We start from the raw sequence: 13,755 nt of genomic DNA, 5'->3' as shown, positions 1-13,755 counted from the left end.
GCACGTGGGATCTTCCCGGACCGGGGCACGAACCCGTGTCCCCTGCATCGGCAGGCGGATTCTCAACCACTGCGCCACCAGGGAAGTCCCTGAGCAAATGACTTTTTAACTTAAGATAATAAAGTATTCTCTGTGTTATCATAAAATTGCCAATGTTTTTCCCACAGTGACAGCTAGAATTATTTTAATGTCATCACATCCACATGTGTGTTTTCCTAACTCATCTAAATTTTTGAAATTCTCCGTAAGTGACTTCTATTTTAACTGTTTGGTCCACAAATTTCTTTGCACGTAAGCAAGTTTACACTAAGGTGTTCAAAATCGCATTGATGCCTAATTTTTTTAAAATAGGTTTTATAAGGCATTCAGCTTTAGTTCGCTTAACTTTTACTAATTTGCATTGGTAAACTTAACTGCATTTGTATGTACCAAAGTATTTTGTCAAATTACATGTGAACCAGATGAGAAAAGGCATTAGGTTTTTATTTATGTGTGCTTTGTTATATGATATATATGTGCATATATCTGTGCTCATGTAGAAGCAAACATACCCTTAAAAGCTATATAAATGATGAATCTGACTTAGAATGTTGTTGGCTAGAACATTATCTAATTATGTCCTTTCCATAGTGCTGCTGCTTATATACCCTTTTTTCCCACTGCAGAGAATCTTTGGAGTAATTATATACCAAAGGGAGAGATTATTGAAAAGCCCTCAGCCAAATCTTCTGATGTCTTAGGCAGCTTAAACCATGAGTATGTCCTTGTTGACATTACCACCTCTTTCACTCTTCTGGTGGGGATCTTCTTTCCCTCTGTCACAGGTAAGCAGATGGGCTGTTGCCTATTTTACAAACAATCAGACCCAGGGAGTGATTTTTCTTAGACAAAACTATATTCTCAGGATTCCCAGATTTGCCTGTAGTCTTTGATAGCAATGTGAATATCAAAAGTGTCCAGAAACTGAAGAAGTTAACTTGTTCTTTTTTCCTTTTCTAAAGGTATCATGGCTGGATCAAACAGATCTGGAGATCTGAAAGATGCTCAAAAGTCTATTCCCATTGGCACTATCCTCGCCATCCTGACTACCTCCTTTGTCTGTATCCTTTTGATGGATCCAGTCTGAGTCTTAGTCATAGTAACAGCCATAGAACAAGGGTGATCAGTATTTTTATCCTGGTAATAAAGATATCTGCTTTTTACCACCTCACTTCACATCAGATAATCCACCCACCTCGTCTCTAAAACTCAAGAAAGAATTTATGAGATAAGTGAATTTAGGCACTCATTTTACTGATAGAAGAAGTTTTCTGAGTGTTTATGTTCATCTTAGAAGGTGAACATCAGTTTCCTTGACTCTCAATATCATAGATTTAAGCAATGTTGTTCTTTTTGGTGCATGTATTGAAGGCGTTGTTCTTAGAGACAAGTGAGTAGTTGATTTCTTTGTAACAATCGTGTGTCTATCTTCCATTATGTCTGATCATCCCATACAGCCCCAAGACAGTTATAAACTCAAAACCCACCTGAGATATATATCACAACTAACAATTAGAAAATACATGTATATAGGTCCCCCAAAGGGAGCTGTATAATAAGGGCCAGTATGTTGTTGTATAAGATGCAGTGGATATAGGACTTCATAAAGCAGTGAATTTGTCTGAATAATGAGGACTTTTCTGTACAGTAAAGAGAGCTGTTGGAAAACTAACAGTAAAGGAGGGCAAATAATAAATATTTAAAAATTTAAAACTCAATTGTTTCTAGCATCTCCTCTCTGAGACATAAGTGTGTCTGATTGGCATTCTAAATAAAATCTTGAAACTTACTTTCTTCATTTCCTTCATGAAGGCTGGTGAGTGTTTTTCCTTTCATCTGTGAATACAAAAAACAAATGTTTTGCAAGAGATTTCTAGAAAACTCTTCCTCCAAAACCTGCTATATCTCTTCCCTTTTTCCCCATCTTGAGGAGTTAATAGCCTTACCATTCATCCCTTTCTCAGAACAGAAACCTAGGTGTCATCCTAGACGTCTTCCATCAATTCCCTCATCCAGTTGGTTTCTAAGCCCTTTAAATTTCACCCTTCATCTTAATAGATCTCATTCTTTCCACTATTTTTATCCCCATCACTCTGTACAGGCCTTCAGGATCTTTTGCCTAGATTATTGTAATACTCTCCCTTTCAGTTTTACTACCTTCTAATCTTTCTTCTACACTGTCACCAGAATGATTTTTCTAAAACACAAAATTTGATCATAGAACCTTCCTGCTCAGAGCCTGCCAAAGCCCCTTAATGCCCATTACTTTGGTCTTGCCCTCTCTACCTCTTTCTGATCTCATCTCCCACCGTTCCCTCAAAAATTCCCTAAGCTCCAGCCATAACACAGAGTTAAATATTGTTGTTTCAACCCTCCATCCAGCCACGTATTTGTGGGTGCAATGTTATTTGCTTAGAATGGGTTACTCCCACCTGGCAGACTTATATTCATTCCCACCTGGTAGGCATATTCATCCTCTAAGACTAGACTAAGTGTCCTTTATCCTGTGAAGCTTTCCCAGACTCACGCAACAGATAACTGCTCCTCCCTTTGTTCAGCCACTCTACTGAACATATTGTATTATTGCACTTAAAATACTGTATTGCAGCTACTTGATTTCATATTTCTGTCCCCTATAGTAGATTGAATTCTTTGAAGACAAGAACTCTAATAGATGCTATATAAATATTGTTAACAAAAATAAATAAGTAACAGTTTATTATTTCTATATGATTGTGATTGAAAATGGGTTTATAGAGCTTTGGTAAATTATAATATAAAAATTATAGAAAGTGTAAATTAGAATACCACTTCAGAAAACTGTTGGACATTATCTCCTAAAGTTGAACATATGCATACCTGATGAACCAGCAATTCCACTGCTAGGTATATCCAACACAAATGCATACATGTGTGCATTAAGAAGTGTGCACAAGGATTCTTTCAGTGGAATTGTTCTTATGAGGCAAAATCTGGAAATAGTCCAAATGTCCATCAGCAGTAGAATGAATAAATTATGTATTCATGTAATGGAAAACTATACAGCAGCGAAAATTAATGAACCACAGCTATGTACCAAAAGAAAAAAAAAGAAAAATTTCACAATGTTGAATCAAAGAAACCAAACACAAAACATATATACTGTTTCATTTATTTAACGTTTAAAAACAGGTAAAACTATATAGCATTAAAAATTAGGAGAGTGGGGAGGGAGAAAGAGCTGGTGAGTGGGCATAAGAGAGGATTTTGGGTGCTGGCAGTGTGTTCTGTTTCTTGACTGGATGTTTATGTGGATGTTTGCTTTGTGAAAATTTATTGAAATATGCATTTAGTTTTTGCACATTTTTTTGTGTGTGATACATCGTAAAAAATCATTAAAACTGTAAATAATTAAACAGTGAGATGCCATGTTTTACCCATCAAGTTAGCGGTGACTTAAAATTTTAATACTCAGACCTGCTGTGAAATAGGTGTGTGCCATAAGACATGAACCTTCATCTACTTCCAGTGGGAATAAATCCAGTATACCCTTTCTGGAAAGCACTTTGGTAGTGCTTTGAAATATTTAACGATGTTGATCCCTTTTGTTGCAGTTATTCCCTCTTAGGAATCTACCATAAGGAAAAAAAAATTGAAATGTGAATGTGGATATGTGCATAAAGATGTCAATCATAGTATTTTCTATAGTAGAAAATCAACACTAGAGGAATGGATAATGTAAATTATGATAATGTAAATAAACGTGTAAAAATGTTTATTCATGAGTTTTTCATGACATAGGAAATTGCTTGTAAGTTTAATAAGAATACAGAAGTATAGGTGCAGTGTGGTCTCATCTATGTTTTTAAAAACATAGTAAACACTAAAATATGCAAGGTATGCTAAATGTTAGCAGTTATGTTATGATTATGGATTTCCTCCCTGATTTTTTTGTATTTTTCTGTACTTTTACAGTTTTTCTGCAGAGTAGATATTTTGATAATTTGAGGGGGAAAGCTTTAATTAAAGCTTAGCTTATTTTCTGGCCCTACAGGTTATTTATTTATTTATTTATTTATTATTTTTTTTTTTTTTTGTGGTATGCGGGCCTGTCCCCGTTGCGGCCTCTCCCGTTGCGGAGCACAGGCTCCGGACGCGCAGGCCCAGCGGCCATGGCTCACGGGCCCAGCCGCTCCGCGGCACGCGGGATCCTCCCAGACCGGGGCGCGAACCCGGTTCCCCTGCATCGGCAGGAGGACGCGCAACCACTGCGCCACCAGGGAAGCCTTATTTTTTTCTTAATGTAGGCTACTAGTGCCTTTTGATCAGATCTACCTACCTTTACATTTATTATTATTCATGTCTAGCTCAATTTTGATTCTCTAAAAATTATAAATAGAAAAAATTGGGGGAATGCCAGTCTATTTTTATCATCTAAAGTTATTTCCAGGTCAAATTTCCTCACTCTGATTTCTCTCCCAGGTTTGGGGATGCTGTGAAAGGTAATCTCGTGGTGGGTACCTTATCTTGGCCGTCCCCGTGGGTGATTGTTATTGGCTCCTTCTTCTCCACGTGTGGGGCTGGACTTCAGAGTCTCACAGGTGCACCGAGGCTGCTACAGGCTATAGCCAAGGATAACATCATACCCTTTCTGAGGGTGAGTGACCCTGTCCTATGCCCTCTTCCTGTTTTCTCAGGTTTTACAAGAAACAGTGTGATCTTCATAGGCTTAGGAATTACTGAATCATATAATATGAAGACGTGGGTTTTTAGCACAAGACCCTCTAAATCTCTAGTATGAGTTTACATGTGAGTGGGGTAAAGGCATTTAAAAGCTACCACAGTTATAATACTATTATTTTTCAGAGCTATGAAACCATAGCATAGAGGAATCAGGGAGCATTGACTCAAACCCTCCCCACACTCCTGTGTCTGATATTTCCCTTCTATGTACAGGTGTTTGGTCACAGCAAAGCCAATGGGGAACCTACCTGGGCTTTACTTCTAACTGCTGCCATTGCAGAGCTGGGAATCCTTATTGCCTCCCTGGATCTTGTGGCCCCAATTCTTTCCATGTAAGAGCCAGTTACTCTTTTCACTTACTCTTGCTTATGTGATGTATAATACATGTTGATTTCCATCAGGCATGTAACAGTAGTGATAACAGAGAGAACCAAGTATAGGTGTAACTTCACCTAAATAATAAATATTCCTGAGACTTTTCATGTAAGGCTAACTTCATAAGTTGTCATGGTTTCTTTCTACCTGTATAACTTCAAAAGTTCTTTGCCTTCATTTCTGATTCGTTATCAACTGATTGTAGCTTTTATTACTAGTCATTCAACTTATTGACTTATTGATGACTTACTACCTACCTGGCACTGGGCAGTATGCTGAGAATAAGCATAAGATGGCTGAGACACAACCTCAGAGAATTGATGGTAGATAGATAAAGAAACCAGTGTTCCCTGTCTAGTGTGATGAGTACTGTGGTCAAGGTGAACACTGAGCACTATATGAGCTCCAAAGACTGAGACTCAGGAAAGGTTTTCTGGAAGAAGTGACACTTGTATCTTGAAGGAGGGCTGGTTATTTGCTAAGCAGTGAAGGGGTGAAAGAGATCTCAGGCAGGGAATGTGTGTGAAGGAACCGAGAGATGAAATAGTGCAGCACAACTGGAGAAGTGAAGGTTTGGCTTTGATAGAGTGGGAGGTTGCGGGTTGGACAGGTGCAGAGCGGGGAGGTAGGTAGAGCCAGATCACAAAGGACCTGGAACTTCTACCTGAAAGTAGTGGGTAATCCTTTGAGAACAAAATTGTCATGTTTCTGTTTCATAATAATCAATTCAGTATAAAAGAGAGGTTAGAAGGAGGCCAAAGTTGAGCTGGGAGTGCCAGTTGGAAGCTTATTTCACTAATCCAACAAAGAAGAAATGAGAGCCTCAACTATGCTCATAGAAGTAGAGGTGGAAAGGAGGGGGGCAAAGTTTAGAGATTTGTAAATAGGTAGAATCCATAGGACTTGATAAGTGAATTTGGAACAAGGTTGAGTAGTGAAGAGGAAACCGGGATTGTCCCAAGAAGAACTGGGTAAAGAGTGGTTGTGTCTTTCACTGAGACAGAACTTCGGAGGTTGAGCAGGTTGTGTGGAGGTTAAGTTCCTCTACACCCTAGTCTTAATTAAAGGCTAGTGGCCTAGAACAAAGGCTTAAATATAGCCAATCTCTCTAGTTATCTAAAGTAACCTTTGAAGAATTATTTTACAGTAATAATCATTCCTCTTTTTTTTATTCTGCCAGGTTTTTTCTCATGTGTTACCTCTTCGTGAACTTGGCATGTGCCTTGCAAACATTACTTCGAACACCCAATTGGAGACCTCGTTTCCGCTACTACCACTGGTAAGTCAGCTTTTTTTTCTTCTTCTTCCCCACATTTGGAGAGAACCCATCATTGAACTAGAAAACTAGGAGATTCTGAGTTCTCGATACAATTTTTTCTTGGTCACCCATTTCCTACTGTCTCTTTCAACTTCCAGTGCTCACATGAACTTCCACCATCCTACTGTGGTTTTTTTATATATATGGTTTTATAATAACTTATAATACCCACTTGAGAATAAAGATCAAAACTGTGAAATAAATACTTCCAGGCTGCTGTGTTCTTCAGGTTAAAACAACCTACCCTTTGCATCTCTGATTGCCTGTTTCTCTCTTAGCTAAGCACTGGGCTTCATTTCTTTCCATTTATCCTCGTATTCGCATCAGTTTTCATCAGTTTTGATTCTCATACTCCCTTCCTTAATGTGATTTCATTTAGTAGTTAAGAGCATGAGGGGACTTCCATGGTGGTCCAGTGGTTAAGATTCCACTCTCCCAATGCAGGGGGCCCGGGTTCGATCCCTGGTCGGGGAACTAAGATCCCACACACCTCAACTATTGAGCCTGCGCGCTCTAGAGCCCACGTGCCGCAACTACAGAAGCCTGCACACTGCAACGAAGACCCAGCCCAGCCAAAATTAATTAATTGATTAATTTTTTTTTAAAAATTGAAAAAAAAAAGAGTATGAGCTATGGAGTCAGATGACCTGAGTTCAAGTGTCAGCTCTACTATTTCCTAGTTTGTAACTTTAAACAAGGCACATAACCACATAAAATTTCTTTTTATTCATTTGTAAAATGGGACTAATAGTATTATCTATCTCATAGGGTTGTTTTGAGATAATGTAAAGTGCTGAGCACAGTGCCTGTACACTGTGCAGGTGCACAGTAAAGCTCTCAATGAAATGTTGCTACAGCTGCTGCTGTTGTGTTCACGTCTCCTCAGTCCTAAAGGAGCCACCACATTTTTAGCTACCATCCCATTTCTTTCCATTTCTTTTCTGTCACGGCTAGAAGTTCTTTAATATGCCCTGTATGTACCTGTTGCTACATTCCTCTTTGCTGACTTTTTCCTTGATCCCTTTCTAGTTTCACTTACCAGTGGTGGGTAGTGATGTAACCTTTATCTGGCACAAATTTAGATCTTCAACTGATCTTAACACCTCTAATCCTCTTTCTAGCTTTAACTTTAGTTAAAAGTTCATTATGAACTTTTTTTGTGTCACTATTTTGCTTTTGTTACTTTTTTTCTTTCTCTTTACACTCTGTATTTTCATTCATTAGATCCTAATTTTCTCCAGATTAACAACTGTTCTATTTGTTCTTTGAAATTTGTCCTACAACTAAGTTCATTCTGTACAGAAAACAACTTCAGTACGCATAGTTGTCTACCTATTTGATCAAAACAAGAATTTCATTATTTTCTTCCAAGTTCCTTATGTAAAGTAAAGAAACTAATGGGAGATTTTTTCCATTGGGTTCTGCCTTTGTGTTAATAAATGTTCATAAAGTTTTTAGTCATATTCACGTGAAATACTTTTTTTAAAAAGATCAAAGAGTTATTAATAATGTTGACTACATGTCCCATCTTTGCTTTGCCATGTAGGTATTAACTGTCCTCATAACTACAGATGACTTTCATGGCATCCCTATTCATTTATATGTTCTTCCAGCAATGGGAAACATCAGCAGTAAGGGTGGTTCAGGGCTCAGTGCAGATCTATTGATTGTTGCCAGTCCATGATAAGACAACTATAAAAACTGAGAAAAAGCATTTAGAAACTTTATAGCAATTTGACATTTTCACAGCATCCAAGCATATAACAGTTTTTCTAGTAATTCATTTTTTTATTGTATTTTACAGAAGTTCTATCTGCAATATATTGGAATTTTTAAAAATAATAATTTCTCACCAGTTTAAGAAGCACCTTTGGCACAGGTTTTTCAGCTGCTTAGAAAAACATTAAAAAATTTTTTTTTTGTTTTTAATTTTCTAGGGCCCTCTCTTTCATGGGAATGAGTATCTGTCTGGCTCTGATGTTTATTTCTTCCTGGTATTATGCCATCGTAGCTATGGTAATAGCTGGTATGATCTACAAGTACATCGAGTACCAAGGGTAAGTCTGGATATACAACCTTGATCGCTGCTAAAACTATCAAAACTGGCTAGTTTGGTTAGAGCCAGCCTGGTGAAAATTGCATTAGGAATCCAGGAAACTTCATTCATCTGTACCTAAATTTTGTACCCCTAATTCTCTTAGTCACCTTATAGACATAAGCCGTTGATCATAAAGGGAACCTGTTGAGAAAGTATGAATGGATCAGTGAAAAGATAACTAAAAGGATGTACTGAAATAGTAATGATAGTATTAAAGTATACTTTGCCGTACAGCAGAAACTAATACAACATTGTAAATCAACTATACTCCAGTAGAAATAAAAAAAAACTAAAATAAAATAACCAACAAGGACCTACTGTATAGCACAGGGAACTCTGCTCAATACTCGTATAACTGAATCACTTTGCTGTACACCTGAAACTAACCCAACATTGTTATCAACTATACTCCAGTACAAAATAAAAATTAAAAAAAAAAATATAACACAAATATAAATATTCTTGCTTATCTCTTCAGGCAAGGAATTTTGTCTGAAATGGAAAATAAATTAGTCCTGAATAACTTTGTAACAACTAAGACTTCACTAACAACGTCCCAAAATTAGGAATAAATAACACTCTGATTTAGAAGATTACATTGAGTTTTGCTTTCTCTGCAGTTATTTTTGAAATAATTTAAACTTTGAATCTGTAGTAATTTCCTAATCCAAATTGCTATTTTACATTATTGCTTTTGAATAGTTACATCGCAGGACAAGTTAAGTGACCCTTCCAGCCTTTATTCTGAACTGTTGTGTAGTGCAGTGTGTTGATGAAGGGTAGTGTTGATCTGCTTACTGTGGGTTCATTATGTTAATAGAGAGCATCATATAAATAATTAATATGAGCTTTAATATTCTACCTTGTGTGTATGTTACTTTTAGATAAAGAAAAAGTAAACTGTTTTTTGAGATTGTACTTGTTATGGTTTAAATCTGTCTCTGCTATTTTCTCCTCTTTCTCCCAGAGCTGAGAAAGAATGGGGTGATGGTATCCGTGGGCTGTCCCTCAGTGCAGCCCGATTTGCTTTGCTTCGGCTGGAAGAAGGACCTCCACACACTAAAAACTGGAGGTAAAAAAAACAACAGGGCTTAGTGGTGTTTGGCACAGAGTTACCACACAGAAAGGTGTGCTTCATTGATTACAGGATGAGGAAATCATGTGGCTCAAGGAATTCATGAAATGGACATGCTTTGACTGATTCTAAATTCTTGATCCTCTGTTCCCTTTTATTCATGTGCTATATGATCCAGACTTCTACCATTTTCATTCTTCCTTCAAGACTGATCAATTTGAGGTAATACGGGAAAATTCAGAATAACTGTGCAGCCGCACCTTATCATTTTCTCTAATCTCTTCCTTCTGTCAAAGTACGTGTTTTATACAGATCTCCTGAATTAAAGGGTAGACTTGTCATTCCGTCCCCAGACCCAGAGTGTTTTCTCATCCCACCCTCTTCCCCGCCAACCTCTTTACAGGCCTCAGTTGCTTGTACTGCTGAAACTAGATGAAGACCTACATGTCAAGCATCCTCGCCTCCTCACCTTTGCTTCACAGCTGAAGGCAGGAAAGGGTCTCACTATTGTGGGCTCTGTCATCGTGGGGAACTTCCTGGAGAACTACGGTGAAGCTTTAGCTGCTGAGCAGGTAAGAGTCAAGGCTTATTGACCTAGTGGAATTTAGCTTATGGTTTTGTGCTGTTGAGTCATAAGACCTTGGATTTCTAAATTAATCCCTTTCCTGAGTGATCTAGGAGGTGTCCTTCATAGTGCTGACTTGAATGTTCATATTCTCCCAAATACTAAGATGAACCAGAAGATAATAATTTATTTTTCCCATTTAAATAGCATTTCTAAACTATAAGATTATCAAGGCTAAGCACTATTTCCAAATAGACTCAGACATTGACTCAGCCCTGAGAGAAGTCATGTAAATAAATCATCCCTTGAACTATGGTGATGGTTCCTCTCAATCTTGTGACAACAAGGAGTGATGAGCACATTTTCTTCCTCTTTGCTAATCTACATGGTTCCATGACCAAGATTCCTTTGCTACTTTTGATTAGCTTATGGGATATTAAAGTTCTTCCTGAAGAAGAAAGTAGATTTCACTCTAATATTTATTATAAATGATAGAACTCACCCCAGAGAAATTTCAGTTACATTTCAAAAATTTTACTGGGTTTCATTTTGGAATGCTTTGAAACCCTAGAACTAGAAATGCTGAAGAAACATTAGTCCAGAACGATCATAAAAATAAATAAAAAGGAGAGGCCCGCGTACTGCAAAAAAAAAAAAAAAAAAAAAAATTAAAAAAAAAAAATAAATAAAAAGCACGGTATCGGAAATCAAGACCCCAATTATCCTAGCTACACCGCTGACTTAATCTGTGCCTTTGGGAAAATCATATCCATTTTCCACACCATTATTCTTTTTACCTTTCCACCAAGAGAGTGAAGTAAGACTAAATGAAATATTATCTCCAAACTGGCTTGAATAAATAAAAGAATAGTAAAACAAATACAAGTGTCGCAAGTAATCACCATTAAAATATCAAAAGGGATGTGGAAGTAGCAAAAGCAAAAAAGAAAACATACCTGAGATAATTCTAAACTGAAACTGAATCTTCATATTGAATTTCTAGTAATATGAGTCAGGGAAAGACTGGGACTAAGGAAGGAAGGAGATTATGTTCACACTCACCCTGGGCAATTAAGAAGGAATATTGAATATTCATTTTGTCATGATCCCCATTCTCAATTTGTTTGGTATGTTAGAAAGAAAAGCAGAAGAGAGGAAAAGGTAGAGGAACTATCAGTTCCTCTGATAGTTCCTCTTACTACCTACATACGTAGTAAGCACTTAGCAAGTGAAAAAGGCAAAGGATAATAAAATTTCATTGGGGTAAATTAAACTTTTTGAATTGTTCTGTAGAAGATAACGATCTTATGCAGAGTTTGGAAGGGGGAGGGGAATATAATACAGAGAAGGAGTAAGAAATTAAAAGACCCAGGATGAAGTAATTCAGTGTTGAGATTCTGTCTCTCTTTCAGACCATAAAGCATCTAATGGAGGCAGAGAAGGTGAAAGGATTTTCCCAGCTGGTGGTGGCTGCCAAGCTAAGAGAGGGCATTTCCCACCTTATCCAGTCATGTGGCCTTGGGGGCATGAAGCACAACACAGTGGTGATGGGGTGGCCAAATGGCTGGCGCCAGAGTGAAGATGCTCGAGCTTGGAAGACTTTTATTGGTACAAAACATTTCTCATACTATCCTGAGGGCTCAAATAGAGGATATACCCTAACCCCATCCCCCAGCCTCCTAAAGTAGAGACAATGTCCTTGCTGAAGCATAGTCTCATAAGGGCACCTAAATAACTACTAGTAGTAATAACCTGATTCTATTCACCCCCTCCAACCTTACATAATGTTCATCAGTTGTTTATCTTGCCAAGTCTTACATTAGGAATTATCTCTGAAATTGCCATATTTCCATGTGTGATCTCCCACATTAACATTCTCACAGGAATTGGAAGAATTGTTCTTCAGCATCAAAATCTCCCCAATTCATGTATCCCCCCACTTAGAAATGTAGTAATCAGAATACACCTAGTAATGTAAATCATAGTTCTCAGTCTAATTCTGTTTGTTAGCTATTCAAATTTTTCTGAATGATTTTCGTTTCTTGATTTGGTATAGCCTACTGTGTAAATAGGACACCTTGCTCAAAGAACTGTCAATGGGCATTATCCTTTCTTGGCTGACATGGTAGGAAGCAAGGTAAGCCTAAGGATTCATCTGTGCTTTTGCTGATTCTCTCTGTTTTCTCCCTAGGCACAGTTCGAGTGACAACTGCTGCCCATCTGGCCCTGCTGGTGGCTAAAAACATCTCCTTCTTTCCCAGCAATGTGGAGCAGTTTTCTGAGGGCAACATTGATGTGTGGTGGATTGTGCACGATGGGGGGATGCTCATGCTCTTACCATTCCTACTGAAACAGCACAAGGTATTTTGGCACCTTTGAAAAAAAGTCTTTCTCCCTTAACTTCTGTCCTGGTTCACTAGACAGAGAGTCTTCCTTTCATTCTATAGTGTTGGGGCTTAGAAGACTTGGGGATTATTCTTGGCTTTCCATGATTCGAGATTCAACCTTATAAGAAATAGTTTTCTTTGTAGTCGATACCTATCTCCAAGGGAAATTCAGCAAATTAATAGAGCTCCATATGAGCCCTTGGAAAAAAAACATTAATAAGTGAATTGAAAAAAAGAAAAAGACCAAAATACTGGAAACCTAAGAGGGTGTGTTTGTATCTTCTACATATATATGCTCATCCTTTGGTAAGACTGAAATTTAAAATAGTAAGTATTATAGTCTGCACAGTGTCATCAGTATGCTATCTGAGTAAAGCACCCTCTTAATGTATCATGTGCCATCTTTTCCGTTTTGTCAGTTTTTTTCTTGTTATGAAATAAGAACTCCTTTAAACTATATTTTATGTGTTCCTTGGTCAAGCTTTTGCCCTAACCATAATATAGCAAGTAAGTAAGATAAATAAATAAATAAATAAATAAATAAATAAATAATATGGCAAGTAAGAATCTAGGAACATATACCCTGAAACTGTACAAGACTCTTCTAGGCAAAAGTGCCATTTGTTTTAAGAAATAACTCTTTTTTGCCTTCTTGCATTTAATTTTCCACGTATATGTGGTACTTTCTCAGGTGTGGCGAAAATGCAGCATACGGATCTTCACAGTAGCCCAACTAGAAGACAACAGTATTCAGATGAAGAAGGACCTGGCCACCTTCCTGTATCACCTTCGCATTGAGGCAGAGGTGGAAGTGGTGGAGATGGTGAGAAAGCTGAGTATGAGATCAGAGAGACTACCCTGTCATTCTAGAACCTCTTCTGGTTTGGGAATTTCTTCAGCTGCAAATGTGGATTAATTCCTTAGTTCCAACAAAACTCTCATATGTTGATCTAGATAAGTACAATGCATATGTGATGTGTATTTAGTGGTAGTTTTTAATTTTTGCTTTCCTGTTTGTTCCATAGCCCTTCTATTTCTGCCAGATTATTATCTGCTTAATATAGTTCTATTAAGTTTCAGTTCATATACTTGTGCTAAAATCACACATAGCTTTTTTTTTTTTTAAATAACTTGTAAGTATTAAAAAAAAATAAGACTGGGGTTTTCGTTTTGTGT

At 37.5% G+C, this 13,755-nt stretch overlaps 1 protein-coding gene across 6 annotated transcripts in view; it reads left to right on the top strand.

Moving 5' to 3' along the window:
- Positions 1–13,755, top strand: part of SLC12A6 (solute carrier family 12 member 6) — an 89,391-nt gene that overhangs the window by 70,882 nt on the left and 4,754 nt on the right. For all 6 annotated transcript variants that reach the window (XM_028495572.2, XM_007127724.4, XM_055088347.1 and 3 more), the window contains 12 exons: positions 666–824; positions 1,002–1,100; positions 1,372–1,429; positions 4,501–4,675; positions 4,975–5,093; positions 6,317–6,415; positions 8,392–8,511; positions 9,520–9,624; positions 10,031–10,199; positions 11,605–11,800; positions 12,384–12,553; positions 13,271–13,402. In XM_028495572.2, coding sequence (XP_028351373.1) covers positions 666–824; positions 1,002–1,100; positions 1,372–1,429; positions 4,501–4,675; positions 4,975–5,093; positions 6,317–6,415; positions 8,392–8,511; positions 9,520–9,624; positions 10,031–10,199; positions 11,605–11,800; positions 12,384–12,553; positions 13,271–13,402 — 1,601 coding nt within the window. The remainder of the gene's footprint in view (positions 1–665; positions 825–1,001; positions 1,101–1,371; positions 1,430–4,500; positions 4,676–4,974; positions 5,094–6,316; positions 6,416–8,391; positions 8,512–9,519; positions 9,625–10,030; positions 10,200–11,604; positions 11,801–12,383; positions 12,554–13,270; positions 13,403–13,755) is intronic.

Source organism: Physeter macrocephalus, chromosome 11, assembly GCF_002837175.3.
Source record: "Physeter macrocephalus isolate SW-GA chromosome 11, ASM283717v5, whole genome shotgun sequence".
Classification (NCBI taxonomy): Eukaryota; Metazoa; Chordata; class Mammalia; order Artiodactyla; family Physeteridae; genus Physeter; species Physeter macrocephalus.
Note: the sequence above shows the minus strand (reverse complement) of the source record. Positions and strands in the feature narration are given on the sequence as shown.